General features: G+C 40.9%; 1 protein-coding gene and 1 long non-coding RNA gene across 2 annotated transcripts in view; both read right to left on the bottom strand.

Moving 5' to 3' along the window:
- Positions 1-839: 839 nt before the first annotated feature.
- adgrl4 (adhesion G protein-coupled receptor L4) overlaps positions 840-17,081 on the bottom strand; it is a 30,117-nt gene continuing 13,875 nt past the window's right edge. Inside the window, exons 8-16 of the mRNA XM_029686716.2 lie at positions 6,394-6,507; positions 5,949-6,148; positions 5,415-5,594; positions 3,304-3,507; positions 2,871-3,091; positions 2,717-2,783; positions 2,359-2,450; positions 1,908-2,076; positions 840-1,638 (exon numbers count right to left, since the gene is read on the bottom strand). Coding sequence (XP_029542576.1) covers positions 1,576-1,638; positions 1,908-2,076; positions 2,359-2,450; positions 2,717-2,783; positions 2,871-3,091; positions 3,304-3,507; positions 5,415-5,594; positions 5,949-6,148; positions 6,394-6,507 — 1,310 coding nt within the window. The 3' untranslated portion in view covers positions 840-1,575. The remainder of the gene's footprint in view (positions 1,639-1,907; positions 2,077-2,358; positions 2,451-2,716; positions 2,784-2,870; positions 3,092-3,303; positions 3,508-5,414; positions 5,595-5,948; positions 6,149-6,393; positions 6,508-17,081) is intronic.
- Positions 14,590-16,820, bottom strand: LOC115145276 (uncharacterized). The gene is made up of 2 exons (XR_003865939.2): positions 15,321-16,820; positions 14,590-14,890 (listed from the first exon to the last, which is right to left on the bottom strand). It is a non-coding gene; the product is annotated as an uncharacterized LOC115145276 (long non-coding RNA).

Genomic DNA, 17,081 nt, shown 5'->3' with positions numbered 1-17,081 from the left:
TTTAATTACGCTTTTTTGCCGATGTTTACTGACACCGGCCCTATTCAATGGGTATTGAGTGTTCATAAATTCAGTTATTCTGCACTCTGACACACTCAGACGAGAGTCTTTTGTTAAGACATTTAACTAGGTAAACAATAAAACATAATCCAACTCATGACGCTACTACCCTGCATGTATCTGCAGGTAGCTAGCCAACCAGGTTCAATGTTAGGTAGCTAACATTAGGCTATAACTAGTCAAGCAAATGGCTCTGAGATACGAATAAAAAGATCATACATGTAATGTTAGCTAGCAAGCTAGCCAGCTAACGTTAGCTAGCTAGCTAACAGTACACTAACTTGAAATGAAAAGACTGTTAAAATTATAAATGTGTAATATCTGTAAATGTCGCTAGCTAGACTATCTTATACATCATGGATGGACGCATCCCCTGTCGGATGTCATGGTTGCCCTTATTTGAAGATGTAATCCAGAGACAGGCGTTTTCTCCATCTCCTTAACTATCATACTCGAACCCCACTCATTTTAAAACTCGGTCCTCCAGAAAGTGGAGAGCATATACGTAATGTTAGCTAGTGAGCCAGCCAAAAAACGCGTTTTGATTTATTTATTTTTTCGGTGCAAACGGCTCTCCTGTGAAGTAGTGACCCACGACATACGCCTAGTTTCCAGAAACAGGTCACAAATAACTACTGTTAAAGGGATGAGAAGATAATGAAAACACCTTTAGGTTTTACAAAGTGGAAAATGTTCAGAAGAGGTCATTATGTCTATATTTTAATGCATTTTTATTTGTTTTTGACTAACTTGAATCATTTACAAACTTATGACACACATACTGAAAAAGCAGAATCTTTATTAAAAGGAAATACTTAATAGGACATGCCGTGTTGGTGTACTACCCTTATCCTCCATCTGCTAACAATGAAGAGAGATTTTGATAGAAAACAGAAGTGCAAACTGGTGAGCACCAAGTTAATAAGGTATCTGAGAAACTGTTAAGTAATGTGAGAATGCTCAGTCATTAGATAAAAATAGAACAGAAGTAAGATTCTAGGTTTAAGATAAGACAGTGAAATGTTTAGTGATAAAAAACTAACCCTCCAAAAATCCTTACAAGTCAAAATGTAGAATATTTAAGGTCGACTCAGCGATGTGCCGTAGATGTAAAAAGCATAGTGGGTCAATTTCAGCAACAACTCAGCTGTTTTGGGCCCGTGGTGAAGCGAACCCGTGCACATGCGCAGATACTGCTATGTGTGAGAGAGAAGTCTTACATCTCACTTATCGCAAAGCTGTGGTGCTGCTTGTGGCAATGTCATTTCCCAGAGTCTACCTTTAAGTCAGTCTTACGAGAAGACAAAATAGATTTAAACACAAAACATTATTTGCTACATGAACAATTTACATCAGTTGAACAAGTCTGTTCTCATTATTATTCTCTTTGCCTGGTAAACAAAGCATACATTGGGGTAAAGATATTGCAGTGCTGTACTCTACTTTTAAAAAAAGACTCCAGAGTCCCCCAGTAACTTTTGCCGATGATGGGCCCTCTGGATTTCGCAGCCTTGTTCATCTCAGGCACTCAAAACAACATGGCACATTTTTGAACAGCCGGTAATACTCCTCTTGGATCTGGTAAAGTCAAATGGAATGGGGAATGTGTTACACGCATTAGTTAGCCTCAGTGTGTGGATGAGGTAAAATATTACAACATTTTTATAATAAAGAAATTAAATGAAGGAATGCTAAAGTAATTACAAATAGGGCCAGAAGTTGTTTATCTCTTGACCATATGATATGTCCAGGCAAAACTCTGGGCCCTGCGTTTCTCCTGGTCAGGTCATGTGGTCAGGAAAAACCCCTGGCCATAATTATGAACCTATTTTAGAGAAAGGTTTTACCTTTCTGGACAACACACAGAGGAAGATGAAGATGAACATCCCTTGGAAAGCGTTGGCAATGGTGAAGAGATAGGCTGTGAGGGTAGTCTCATTGAGAATGTGCAACACGCCAAATGTCCAGGTGGCGCCCAGGACGAACAGAAGGGCAAGGGCACCACGAGCACAGGACCTGGAAGGACCATATATGGTTTTGTCATTGTGAGCCATATTCTGACGTGATGTACTTAACTAAGGCTCATACAATCAGCTTAATGCTAACGTTTGTAGCTCAAGTTCTGCCCTAACGTAAAGTATCTGCTCAATATTCAATACTTCTGTGGGACAATTTTACTAACTGTAGTAATCTTTATTTTTTTAATTAATTTTTTTACACATGTTGAGTTTTCCTCAACAAACACTGGGTCTTTGGCATGAAGTCAATACATTCTTGGGATGTTTTTATCAAGCTTACCTTATGTTTTGGTAATGGCTAATCTCTGGCTTCTTCACAGCAGTGTGTCGGTACACTTTGTAAATGATCACTCCAAAAGCCAGGAGATTGACCTTAGCCCGGATAGACGCATACAAAACCATGAGAAACAACCTAGGACTACTGCAATATGTTCTTTGGAGTAAACAACTTTTTGATGTAATTGTGGAATGTCATAAACCTTATTACCCATTACTGACATGCAAAATGATAACATGTTGTAAATGATTTAATCAGTGTTTCCAGACATTTCTGAAAGAAAGGAAATTCTTGAATGTCAAATAAAATGTGTGAAAATGTATTGAAAATAATATGATGAAATTAAAATGTTGAACCTTACCAGGATAATCAAACACGCAGGCCCAATGAAACTCCAAATAAAGTTATTTTCTGTGCTCAGCCAACACCTTTGAAACATAAAACATTATTTAACCACATGCTGGTGTGTAGTGCTACAACAACACCTAACAAGCACACTCCCTTTTTCTACTTACACTTTATTGGTACCATAATACTTGGAGCCAAGTGTAGCCGAAATGGCCACCACCACTGCAGGGCTTCCATATCCAAAGATGTAAAAGTTGCGATGCAGGAATCCTTTGTTGTAGATGACACCAACCACTATCAGGTACAGATGGATCCCCTCAATGCACATCCAGGCAAAAGCCGCTAAGAAGAAATAATGGAGAAGCCCAGCAATGATAGAGCAGAATAGCTGAGGGCAGAGAAAGAGAAACAAATTAGACAGACTTACCATCTATGAAATCATATAAGGCAAGGGTGACTGCACATGTAAACAAATGCAAATGAGATACAGACGGAGGCACAAATACACACACAGGTTCCCTTTATTCAACATACTGTCTTTATATGTTCAAGAATATACTGTTCAATATTTACTGGAGTCGAAGTGCAGTCAGTGCTCACTTTATGGGTGTTCATATTGATCCCGACCAGAAAGATGAACTCAGCCATGAAGAGGCTGCAGCACAGGTTCTTGTGAATGGTGGTTCTGGTACTCTGTATCTCACTGAAGAACCAGAAGGTGAAGATGCACATGGACAGGCAGATGATTGAGATGATCATTCCCAGCTGAGTGATCCTGGTCAGAATGTTGTAGTGGGCCGCCATCTGAAAAGAAGAACCAACACAATGGAAAGGTGAATCATTTTTACAGCTCCCTGCTTCTCCCCTAGTTTTGTTGTTGTCAGAAAATAGAAAGTGACATATCATTCGAAAGCTTCAGCCCTTGTGGTTTTGGAAATCAAACTCGCATCTTACTGCTGGCAATGTCATAAGAATGCCCTGTGCTTTTCAAATGGGTGTGTTCCTATGGGAATTTGTACATGTATTTGTACATGTACAGCACTCCTTCCGTGGCCTCCAACTGCTCTTAAACGCGAGTAAAACCAAATGCATGCTTTTCAACCGATCGCTGCCTGCACCCGCATGCCCGACTAGCATCACCACCCTGGATGGTTCCGACCTTGAATATGTGGACATCTATAAGTACCTAGGTGTCTGGCTAGACTGCAAACTCTCCTTCCAGACTCACATCAAACATCTCCAATGAAAATCAAATCAAGAGTTTTCCGCAACAAAGCCTCCTTCACTCACGCCGGGCTTACCCTAGTAAAACTGACTATCCGATGTCATCTACAAAATGGCTTCCAAACTCAGCAAACTGGATGCAGTCTATCATAGTGCCATCCGTTTTGTCACCAAAGCACCTTATACCACCCACCACTGCGACTTGTATGCTCTAGTCGGCTTCGCAATATTCGTCGCCAGACCCACTGGCTCCAGGTCATCTACAAGTCCATGCTAGGTAAAGCTCCGCCTTATTCAGTTCACTGGTCGATGGCAACACCCATCCGTAGCACACGCTCCAGCAGGTGTATCTCACTGATCATCCCTAAAGCCAACACCTCATTTGGCCGCCTTTCGTTCCAGTACTCTGCTGCCTGTGACTGGAATGAACTGCAAAAATCGCTGAAGTTGGAGACTTTTATCTCCCTCACCAACTTCAAACATCAGCTATCCGAGCAGCTAACCGATCGCTGCAGCTGTACATAGTCTATTGGTAAATAGCCCACCCATTTTCACCTACCTCATCCCCATACTGTTTTTATACTGTTTTTTTTTATTTTTTTTATTTATTTATTTACTTTTCTGCTCTTTTGCACACCAATATCTCTACCTGTACATGACCATCTGATCTTTTATCACCCCAGTGTTAATCTGCAAAATTGTATTATTCGCCTACCTCCTCATGCCTTTTGCACACATTGTATATAGACTGCCCATTTTATTTCTACTGTGTTATTGACTTGTTAATTGCTTACTCCATGTGTAACTCTGTGTTGTCTGTTCACACTGCTATGCTTTATCTTGGCCAGGTCGCAGTTGCAAATGAGAACTTGTTCTCAACTAGCCTACCTGGTTAAATAAAGGTGAAATAAAAATAAAAAAAATGTTTAGAGCGACACCATTAGGTAAACAATTAACTGAATGTTTTTAAATATATTTTTTTATCCTTTTGGAACAGTAATTGGGGACATATTTTATTTCAAACCTAGACTTTCAAATCTTCTTTTCCTCAAACAAAAAAGCTGTACATTTCAGTTTTTTTGTTGGCCTGCTGTATCTCGGTACTTTATGAGGGTAGTTTACAATATTATGTGTTGTTTAGAAAAGGCGTCAGAGTTTGAGAGGTTAAACCTACAATCTAGTAGGTGTGGTTGAATGGTATAGCCGCCAATACTATGCATAGAGCCCAAAAGGTTGTGGGTTCAATCACCATTTTCTATTATCCTGCCCTATATCCCTCTATATTTATGTGCTGTCTGAATAAACAACAAAAAATATGAAAGAGGGTGCAATTCCACTCTCCTTTAAAAAAAAATCTAAATACAAGTTAGCTTGTCTTTTCTATTAAAAATCACTTCCATTTGGCCTTTCATGAAAGATGTTCAGATCACCAACAAGACAGCCACAGGGGATTGGAATACATTCATATGGATGGTATGGACACTTACGTTGGCCCGTCCAGAAGACATAAGAATGGCGAAGTGTGTGAGGTGATTGCAGGAGCATGTGGTGGTGGTGCTGTTGACGTGGGTTTGCTCACAGCCCTGTGTGGCCCAATGGCCCTGCATGCTGGCCGGATCGTACTCCCAAAAGGCACATTTGGTTACATCATCTTTAGTGTCAATAGGCTTCAAAAGAAAGGGAATGAAATAGGATAGGAATTGGATATGTTATGGCAAAATATGTTTTTGAAAAAGGTACAAAATAAATAAGGTGGTTTGTGTAAAACAAATGGCTACCTTTTGATTGTGGAAATACTGAACGACCATATCGTGCCTGCATGCACTTTTAAACTAACATATGGCCATACACATTAATCACAACTCTCCATAACTTCACTTAAATTGTACCACAAATCTCCCATTGACATCAAAACAGGATTTACAGGAGTGTTGTAATTTTGTGTGTGTGTCACAAGTTAGCGGTCTGCCACTGGAGAGCTAATGGATGAGTCTAGGCTGTCTGCGTGACTGCAAACATACCTCTGTGTGTCTGAGAGTGAAGGTCACATGGTCCAGCTGGTACATGTCAGCAGGTTTGATGGCAGCCGCTATCACCCGAGAGTTCACAGTGATTTCCCCTGTTTCTGCGTAGCTCGTGTAGTCTGTAACACCAGGGTCAGTGTTTGGTTTCAGGATGCCACCGACACTGTCATACCGCAGGAAAACTATGGACACACTTCCTGATGTACAGAAAAAAATAGATTGAATTCGAATGTAGTAATATTGAAGTTTATGTCAGGTGTTGATACAGTAAGTGCTAGTGTTTGGTTCTACATTTGACAAATGTAGAGGTTCCGCCAAAAACAATAACATTTGACTTGTTACTTTGATAAGATTCTCATCTCATTTAAATGCATCTTTAGCTGACAATAATGTCTTAATGTTGTCATAGTGAATGTTTTTTCCCTTTAATCTGATCTCTTACCATTTTTGTTTCCCTTCTGCCTTTTAGGATTTAAGTTGATACGATCTCCTCCCATGGAGACAGAGAGCTCTGTTTTCTTTGTTTGCTGGACATCAAAAGTGTAGAGTTTCATTTCTGTAAATGAAATAACAGAAATGATTCAGTTGAGTGGAATAATAATTATCTGATTAATACAGCATCTGCGTCAATAGAGAACGGATTTCCAATAAACCAAGATCTTAACACATATAAACACTTTTCAGCATAAAACTGACTTTAACTAAATACAGTGGGGAGAACAAGTATTTGATACACTGCCGATTTTGCAGTTTTTCCTACTTACAAAGCATGTAGAGGTCTGTAATTTTTATCATAGGTACACTTCAACTGTGAGACGGAATCAAAAAAAAATAATCCAGAAAAGTAATTCATTTGCATTTTATTGCATGACATAAGTATTTGATCACCTACCAACCAGTAAGAATTCCGGCTCTCACAGACCTGTGTACACACTCAATAAAACAGACTCCAACCTCTCCACAATAGCCAAGACCAGAGAGCTGTGTAAGGACGTCAGGGATAACATTGTAGACCTGCACAAGGCTGGGATGGGCTACAGGACAATAGGCAAGCAGCTTGGTGAGAAGGCAACAACTGTTGGCGCAATTATTAGAAAATGGAAGAAGTTCAAGATGACGGTCAGTCACCCTCGGTCTGGGGCTCCATGCAAGATCTCACCTTGTGGGGCATCAATGATAATGAGGAAGGTGAGGGATCAGCCCAGAACTACACGGCAGGACCTGGTCAATGACCTGAAGAGAGCTGGGACCACAGTCTCAAAGAAAACCATAAGTAACACACTACGCCGTCATGGAATAAAATCCTGCAGCGCACGCAAGGTCCCCCTGCTCAAGCCAGCGCATGTCCAGGCCCGTCTGAAGTTTGCCAATGACCATCTGGATGATCCAGAGGAGGAATGGGAGAAGGTCATGTGGTCTAATGAGACAAAAATAGAGCTTTTTGGTCTAAACTCCACTCGCCGTGTTTGGAGGAAAAAGAAGGATGAGTATAATCCCAAGAACACCATCCCAACTGTGAAGCATGGAGGTGGAAACATCATTCTTTGGGGTTGCTTTTCTGCAAAGGGGACAGGATGACTTATTGAGGGGAAGATGGATGGGCCATGTATCGCGAGATCTTGGCCAACAACCTCCTTCCCTCAATAAGAGCATTGAAGATGGGTCGTGGCTGGGTCTTCCAGCATGACAACAACCCAAAACACACAGCCAAGGCAACTAAGGAGTGGCTCCGTAAGAAGCATCTCAAGGTCCTGGAGTGGCCTAGCCAGTCTCCAGACCTGAACCCAATAGAACATTTTGGGAGGGAGCTGAAAGTCCGTATTGCCCAGCGACAGCCCCGAAACCTGAAGGATCTGGAGAAGGTCTGTATGGAGGAGTGGGCCAAAATCCCTGCTGCAGTGTGTGCAAACCTGGTCAAGAACTACAGGAAACATGATCTCTGTAATTGCAAACAAAGGCTTCTGTACCAAATATTAAGTTCTGCTTTTCTGATGTATCAAATACTTATGTCCTGCAATAAAATGCAAATGAATTACTTAAAAATCATACAATGTGATTTTCTCTCACAGTTGAAGTGTACCTATGATAAAAATTACAGACCTCTTCTCCCCACTGTAGCATCATCCCCGCCATCATCCCCATTTTTATACAATCAAAATGGATATGGTCAAAAGTAAGCATTGTGGACTCCAGAGTGGCGCAGCGGTCTAAGGCACTGCATCACCGTGCTTGAGGCGTCACTACAGACCCAGGTTCGATCCAAGGCTGTTTCACAGCCGGCCGTGACTAAGAGACCTGTGAGGCGGCACACAATTGGACCAGCGTCATCCGGGTTAGGGGAGGGTTTGGCTGGCCGAGATTTCCATGTCTCATCGCGCTCTAGCGACTCCTTGTGGCAGGCTGGGCGCCTGCAAGCTGACTTCGGACACCAACTGGACAGTGTTTCCTCTGACACATTGGTGCGGCTGGCTTCCGGGTTAAGCGAGCAGTGTGTCAAGAAGCTGTGCGGCTTGGCAGTTTTGGAGGACGCATGGTTTTTGACTTTTGCCTCCGTAGGGGAGTTGCAGCGATGGGACAAGACTAACTACCAATTGGAGAGAAAAAGGGGTAAAGTAAAAAATAAAATAAAAAGTAGGCATTGAATAGCTTTCGGTGTTAGAGTTGAATGTAAAGGAGAAAACACATTGCACCAAATGACGGTCTGCTGTTCATATGTCTTTTGTTCACCATTCGTTCAGCGCTGTGTGTTTTAGGGACCAACCGCCAGTAGGCATCTAACTGTCGACATTTTCTCAGGTTTCTACATGTAGAATCAATTTGCAAATTACGGTTGGCACTCTGTTCAGAGGTGCCAAGTACAATTGGCCATTAGGCCTGCATAAGACTTTTCAGTCAAGTCAACAGTAAATCACTGAATGAACAGAAAAAAATAAGTCAATCTGTTTTACACCATTATTGCTGTGGATTTCACTGATTTATGGGTAAAATTATGAAAATAGTGTTATTACCTGTAATTGGAAGCCTGGAGTAAAAAATAATCCAACATACTGTACTTTTTTACAGTAATATCTTTTTCCTACTGTAGATTCAAATGATCGGTTTCAGGTGCCAACCTCATACTGTCAGGTGAGATATAAAGCTAGACTATTTTAGTAAAATATCTTCTTGAAGCTGCTGTGAAGGTACCTTGACTTGTTTATCTTTATTGCTAACCAATGCTGAATTACTACATGTTTTCCTAGCTAGCTAGCTAGCTATAATAAGCTAGCTCAAGCTGACACAAGCCATTTCGGTCTGCCCTAAATTGCTCATAAATATATTTCTGTGATACCTAGTGAAAAAACAAATCACCCTGATAACGATTGTTGTGTTGATAGGCGTCGCTCTCCCTCAGCCTCTGAGTGCCATAGATCACAAACTGAGTGCAGATTCGTGACCATTATGTTTTCACCATTTACTACAGAGAAAATGGCTCGTTTCTAGCAGTTCAAAATATATTACCGGCACAACATTATGATTGAAAGGCCGCATTTAACACATAAATCAGCGAATGACCGGTGTTGTATCGAGGTGCTTTCCGATCTAAAGTGATTTCACTGGGGAGCTGTATCACAGTGTCACCATAGGTAGGTAGTAACGTGGCCAATAATTTTTCCTCCCAGGATTATATGTCAAGTAAGATAACAGCCTACAAAAGAAATGACTAATATTGGTAGCCATCTAGATGTCCAGTGATACAGTATGCTAAATGGGGAGAGCATGAACGGCAACAACCTGTCACTGTTCACTCGGCTCTCAGCCGTATTCATATATGCCCTCAAACTTTGTTGCATAATGTTACAGTATTAGCCAAAACTGTTCGCTTTACCAGTAGTATGTACACATTTGGTGGGAGAGAAAGAAAGGAAAATGTTGTGAGCCTGGTATATCAATGTTTTATTGGATTGAAATAGGTGAATCTAGTCGTCTTATTTGTATTTGTTCATTGCCTCAATTGATTTCATAAACTACACAGAAAATATAAATGCACATGCAACAATTTCAAATATTTTACTGAGTTCCAGTTCATTAGGAAATCTGCCAATTGAAATAAATAAACTAGGCCCTAATCTATGGATTTCACACATTTTCACTGGGAATACAGATATTCATCTGTTGGTCACAGATAACTTCAAAGAATAGTTAGTGGAGTGGATCAGAAAACCAGTCAGTATTACTACCATTTCCCTCATGCAGTGTGACACATCTCCTTCGCATAGAGTTGTTCAGGCTGTTGATTGTGGTCTGTGGAATGTTGTCCCACTCCTCTTTAATGGCTGTGCAAAGTTGCTGGATTTTGGCGGAAACTGGAACACGCTGTTGTACACGTCATCCAGAACATCCCAAACATGTTCAATGGGTGACATGTCGGGTGAGTATGCTGGTCATGGAAGAATTGGGACATTTTCAGCATTTTCAGCTAGGAATTGTGTACAGATCCTTGCGACATCGGGCCGTGCATTATCATGCTGAAACATGAGGTGAAGGCGGCGGATGAATGGCACGACAATGGGCCTCAGGATCTTGTCAAAGTATCTCTGTGCATTCAAATTGCCATCGATAAAATGTAATTGTGTTTGTTAACCATCGCTTATGCTTGCCCATACCATAACCTAACCGCCACAATGGGGCACTCTGTTCACAATATTGACATCAGCAAACCGCTCGAACACATGACGCCATCAGTTGAAACCGGGATTCATCCGTGAAGAGCACACTTCTCCAGTGTGCCAGTAGCCATCGAAGGTGAGCATTTACCCACTGAAGTTGGTTACAACGCCAAACTGCAGTTAGGTAAAGACCCTGGTGAGGATGATGAGCACACAGATGAGCTTCCCTGAGATGGTTTCTGACAGTTTGTGCAGAAATTCTTCAGTTGTGCAAACCCAAAGTTTCATCAGCTATCGGGGGGGCTGGTCTCAGACGATTCCGCAGGTGAAGAAGCCGGATGTGGAGGTCCTGGGCTGGTGTGGTTACACGTGGTCTGTAGTTGTGAGGCCGGTTGGACGTACTGCCAAATTCTCTAAAACGACGTTGGACGCGGCTTTTGGTACAGAAATTAGCATTCAATTCTCTGACAACAACTCTGGTGGGCATTCCTGCTGTCAGCATGCCAATTGCATGCACCCTCAAACTTAAGGCATCTGTGGCATTGTGATGTGTGACAAAATTGCACATTTTAAAGCTGCCTTTTATTGTCCCCCAGCACAAGGTGCACCTGTGTAATGATCGTGTTGTTTAATCAGCTTCTCCATATTTCACAACTGTCAGGTGGATGGGTTAGCTTGGCAAGGAAGAAATGCTCACTAACAGGGATTTAAACAAATATGTGGACAAAATTTGAGAGCTTTTTGTGCATATGGAAAACTCTGGGATCTTTTATTTCAGCTCAGGAAACATGAGGGCCAAACACATGTTTTTATTTAACTAGGCAAGTCAGTTAAGAACAAATTCTTATTTACAATGACAGCCTACCTGGGAGCAGTGGGTTAACTTCCTTGTTCAGAATGACAGATTTTTACCTTGTCAGCTCAGGGATTGGATCCAGCAACTTTTTGGTTACTGGCCCAACGCTCTAACCACTAGGCTTCCCGCCCGCCGTTCTCAACCCCTACAATAACCCATTCTTCCAAGAGTTCACTGAGTTTGAATGAAGCCCTCTAGTGTGGTAAGTACAGACACACACACATTCTTGATCTGTCCCTTGTCATCTTTCTTTTTACCCACAGAGTACCAGCCCTGGTGGGCTCTGTCTCTCATTATACTGTATTCTTTATTTTTCTATGGTTGTCCTAGGGGTGAGAAGAGCTAACAAATCAGAAATTAGGAGGATTGTTATTGCAACTCATGGGGAACGCTTGATGCTGCACTGACTTCTCTCTCCTGGATGCTCTCCTGCCCAAACTGCCCCGTTGTGTGTTTCACCACCTCTGAAACACCATACCCAGAATAGAGTTGCTCCTGATCATAGATCTAGGATTGTAGCCAATCCCAATTTTAACTCCATCTCTCTCTCTGTCTCTCTCTCCCCCACATCTCTAATGCACAGGCACACAATATAGTGTTCTAATGATGCTCTTATGTGTTAACTGTTGTTACCTCATTGTCAATTATGTTAATATGTTGTCACCAATTTGAATAAATGTATTTCATGTAAAAATGTACAGTTGAAGTCAGAAGTTTACATACACCTTAGCCCAATACATTTAAACTCAGTTTTTCACAATTCCTGACATTTAGTCCGAGTAAACATTCCCTGTCTTAGGTCAGTTAGGATCACCACTTCATTTTAAGAATGTGAAATATCAGAATAATAGTAGAGAGAATGATTTATTTCAGCTTTTATTTATTTTATCACATTCCCAGTGGGGCAGAAGTTTATGCATACTAAATTAGTATTTGGTAGCATTTCCTTCAAATTTTTTCACTTGGGTCAAACATTTTGGGTAGCCTTCAACAAGCTTCCCACAATAAGTTGGGTGAAATTTGGCCCATTCCTCCTGACAGAGCTGGTGTAATTGAGTCAGGTTTGTAGGCCTCCTTGCTCGCACACACTTTTCAGCTCTGCCCACAAATTTAAAGGATTGAGGTCAGGGCTTTGTGATGGCCACTCCAATACCTTGACTTTGTTGTCCTTAAGCCATTTTGTCACAACATTGGTCATTGTCCATTTGGAAGACCCATTTGCGACCAAGCTTTAACTTCCTGACTAATGTCTTGAGATGTTGCTTCAATATATCCACATAATTTTCCTCTCTCATGAAGCCATCTATTTTGTGAAGTGCAACAGTCACTCCTACAGCAAAGCACCCCCACAACATGATGCTACCACCCCCGTGCTTCATGGTTGGTGTTCTTCGGCTTGCAAGCCTCCGTCTTTTTCCTCCAAACATAACAATGGCCAAACAGTTCTATTTTTGTTTATCAAACCAGAGGACATTTCTCCAAAAAGTACAATCTTTGTCCCCATGTGCAGTTGCAATTCGTCATCTGGCTTTTTTATGGCAGTTTTGCAGCAGTGGCTTCTTCCTCGCTGAGCGGAATTTCAGGTTATGTCGATATAGGACTCGGTTTCCTGTGGATATAGATACTTTTGTACCTGTTTCCTCCAGCATCTTCACAAGGTCCTTTGCTGTTGTTCTGGAATTTGCACTTTTTGCACCAAAGTACATTCATCTCTAGGAGACAGAACGCATCTCCTTCCTGAGCGGTATGATGGCTGCGTGGTCCCATGGTGTTTATACTTTCGTACTATTGTTTGTAAAGATGAAATTGTTCCCAAGGATGAACCAGACTTGTAATGGTCTACCATTTTTTGGGCTTATTATTCTTGGCTTATTTCCCCATGATGTCAAGCAAAGAGGCACTGAGTTTTAAGGTAGGCCTTGAAATACATCCACAGGTACACCTCCAATTGACTCAAATTGACGTCAATTAGCCTATCAGAAGCTTCTAAAGCCATGACATCATTTTCTGGTATTTTCCAAGCTATTTAAAGGCACAGTCAACATAGTGCATGTAAACTTCTGACCCACTGGAATTGTGATACAGTGAATTAAACTATAGTTTTGGCGGTTGTGGAGCGGTTGAAAAACAACTTTTAGTGATTCCAACCTAAGTGTATGTATAAAACTTTCAACATCAACTGTATGTTTTTGTTTTACACATTTAGATTTCAGGGAGAATTACACTGTACATTTACAGCATTATACTGGCACTAGAATTTCCAGCTTAATACTGTAATGTTGCTTTATAACATATATTTCTACTGCAGTAATGTTTTACAATAAGGAAAATAGTATTGTAAAATATATTACAGCATCTCTGCTGTAAAGTTATATTGCAGTACTAAGCTGGCAACTCCGGAGCCAGCATAATGCTGTCAATTTAAAGGGAAAAGTTGTACAGTGTGGGCTTCTGGGACATCAACCCCATGTTTTTTACTCCAGCCCCAAACCTTTTGATGGTCGAATCATTTTTAAATTGCAAGTTGTACGTTAGCAAGCAGAGCCGACCAGCTGGCTTACAGACGCACTAGGGTCGGACAGGCTTCCTGTGTAGATTAAGACACTGTGGAGTTGGCATGAGAAATGCGTTGTACTCTGAATTATCCCATTATCCCAACTGTTACACTGAGAAGGCTGAACAACTGCTGTTTTTTAAACATGCTAGCTAGCAAGCAGTAGCCATTATGGAATGGCACGTCGCGTTGAACAACAACCCAGTTAGCAATGGGCATTCGGAAGGACGTCGTCAGGTGCCGTGTAACAGCTCTTTTTGCCCATCGTCCTCATTGACGGGAAACTCCTGATAGGTTGCATGAGTCACGCGGCAGCCATGTTCCTCCCGCTGACGTGACACTTTTCTCACATGACCCAGCCACCCTTCTCCCGACACTACAGCCGGGGGCAACAATTTTTTCAGTTTGATTATGTGTGTCCAAAACATATACGATAACTAAGGCCAGTCCTGGTTCCCTGGATCAAGAGGTGACGACAAATAAATAAATACAAATAAAATACATTTATTGACAGTGATAGGTTATACGATAACTAAGGCCAGTCCTGGTTCCCTGGATCAACAGGTGACGACAAATAAATAAATTAAAATACATTTATTGACAGTGCAATGGCAAAAAAAAGTGACAGTAATCAAAGTGATTCAGTAGAGCAATCAAATAAGTGACATTGTACATAAACAATATATAACAAATGATTACATTGCCCACATGGATATCCATAGTGGACATTGTTTTCCCATGTGCAAAGTGAGTTGGACAACATACTGTCCAGTAGCAGCATGCAATTATCCAGTTTGTGGCGATGGCAAGATGGTGCAAGATAGCATCCGCCACACCGTCGACTTCAGGTCCTTGGCACCCATTACAGCAGAAACCAAAGCTACAAAATGTAGGATTAGAAAGTATTAGAAATGGCACACTATGTTAACATATTTCCCTTCCCTACCACCCGTACCAGATTAGCTACATGAATAAAGGGGCTATTTTCTCCTCTGAATGTACATATCATGTTAGTTAACTAGCTAGCTAACAACATTGACTAACTAACATTAGCAAGCCATCTAACGTTAGTAAGCTAGCTAGCTAAGTAACTTGGCTAGCAAGGACACAATAAGATAGCAACTTAACAGCATTTAGCTAGCTAGCAACGGCCATTTGAATGTTTTTAGCTAGCTAACGTTAACAAGCTAGATAGCCAAGGAACGTTAATTAGATGGCTAAGGTTGGCTAGCTAGCTTGCATTATTGTCCTTGTTGACATTACACAAGTAAAACTACACAGAAATGAAGGAAAGTAGAAACGTTACTTACTTGAACAAAAAAGTTTCATTCCAATCTGGTGCATGAACAGCCGAGAAAGCTAAAAGCGAGAAACATTTTCAAACGTGTTGTTTTACTAGATAACTAACAAGGTCCAACGTCTTCGTTGAATGATCCACTTTTTCCATGCACGATTCAAAATCCAGGCTAGAAAATTTGTGCTGAAATCAAAATGAAGGAGTCTATGGTGTGAAATAGGCTTTTAGAAGTAGAATTTTACTTCTTATCATTAATGCCGTCTTTGGTGTGCTTATCAATGCATGAACACCTTTTTCACACCTATAGATAAAATACCATAATTATTATTTTATTTGTCATAAAAGTTAATGTGCGTTAAGTTTCAAATATATTCTGTCATTAAAGGTTGGGTAGCATAAATGTCACCCCACTTAACATATGGATTTGCACTAGTATGCACATGCAAAGACCCAATGCAAAGTTACACCTCACTTTTCTATTTTTCTATCAGAATTCTGAAGAATGCCAAAGTCACGTCTGAAAATGTTTTTCTGGGATGTGATGTAATATGAAGGACCTGGCAAGCAAGCCTATTCACCATAACATAAACTCCAACAGAAATAACTTCAAATGTAGAACTTCAAATTAAACCAAATATTTTGCACTCATTGCACCCATGCTGGTTCAATTACATTTTCAGCCAATTTAAAAAAAGCAAATGCCTTATGAATTTATTGTTAGAAATAAACTTGCAAGGTTACTAGCCAACTAGCCTGCTAACGTTAGCTCTATTAGTCAGCCTGCTGACGTTAGCACTGAATGAGTCAGCCAGTCACTATCAACACCTAGTTTACAGCTACATTAAAGTAATCCAGTTATCAAAGAATGGTAGCTATATCAAGTTATCTTAGCCAGCCAGCTAATGTTAGCTATTTCGCCAACTAGGTATTAGCCTAGCCAGCCTAGCAAATCCCCACGTTTATCGTCGGCAAGCTAGAGCACAACTTCTGGAAACCAGCTAGAACACAACATAACAGAACTAAAACATAAACGCAGATGAAAAGCAAAGAGAGAGCAGACTAATACCCTGACTACACAGCTCGCTTTGCAAAATAAATGTAGGAATCTATGTTATTCAATTATTGCACCCACACTGCTCGCGAGCGTCTGCGTTGCCAAAGGCTAAAATAGAACTCTATTCTATTTCTAAAGCAGATCGCACTGAAAGTCCTGCCTCTCCCATCTCCTCATTGGTTTATAGAAGCAGGTACCCACGTGCCATCTCCTCATTGATTATACCCAAGTGGGTGATCGTTGTTTAAATACTATGAAAATGTTGATGCCAATCAAATGCCAATGTCTGTAAAGAGCATGAGGTGTGGCTAATGTTAGCCAGCTTGAGCTAGCATACGAAGGATGGATGGTAACTTCCTGTTGAAGGCTTTTTGGCTTCTTCTGTGGGGTTGAAGAAGTTCTGCCACCTACTGTAACGTAGCGATAAACACTTTTCTTCAAGTGAGTGAGGTGGTTTAGGGAGTGGAATTTGTTAAAAGGAGCAGTTTGGATTGCCCCGAAAATATAGTATATTAAATCAATGGATTAAATGTAGGGTATCTTTTGGGCATAATCAATATAATCTACTTAAACTGTAAATTTAGGTGTATCCTTTTTGTGTCATCCTAGATGATTTTAAATTCATTATGTCCACGTGTAGTTGTGGCAAATAAATCGAATCAAATTAAAATCACAACAAATGTAAGGTACTTATAGAAACAACAAAAACAGCTTGCAGCC

The sequence above is a fragment of the Oncorhynchus nerka genome, linkage group LG17 (assembly GCF_034236695.1).
Source record: "Oncorhynchus nerka isolate Pitt River linkage group LG17, Oner_Uvic_2.0, whole genome shotgun sequence".
NCBI lineage: Eukaryota > Metazoa > Chordata > Actinopteri > Salmoniformes > Salmonidae > Oncorhynchus > Oncorhynchus nerka.
The sequence above is the reverse complement of the archived record's forward strand: the minus strand, read 5'-3'. Positions and strand labels throughout refer to the sequence as shown.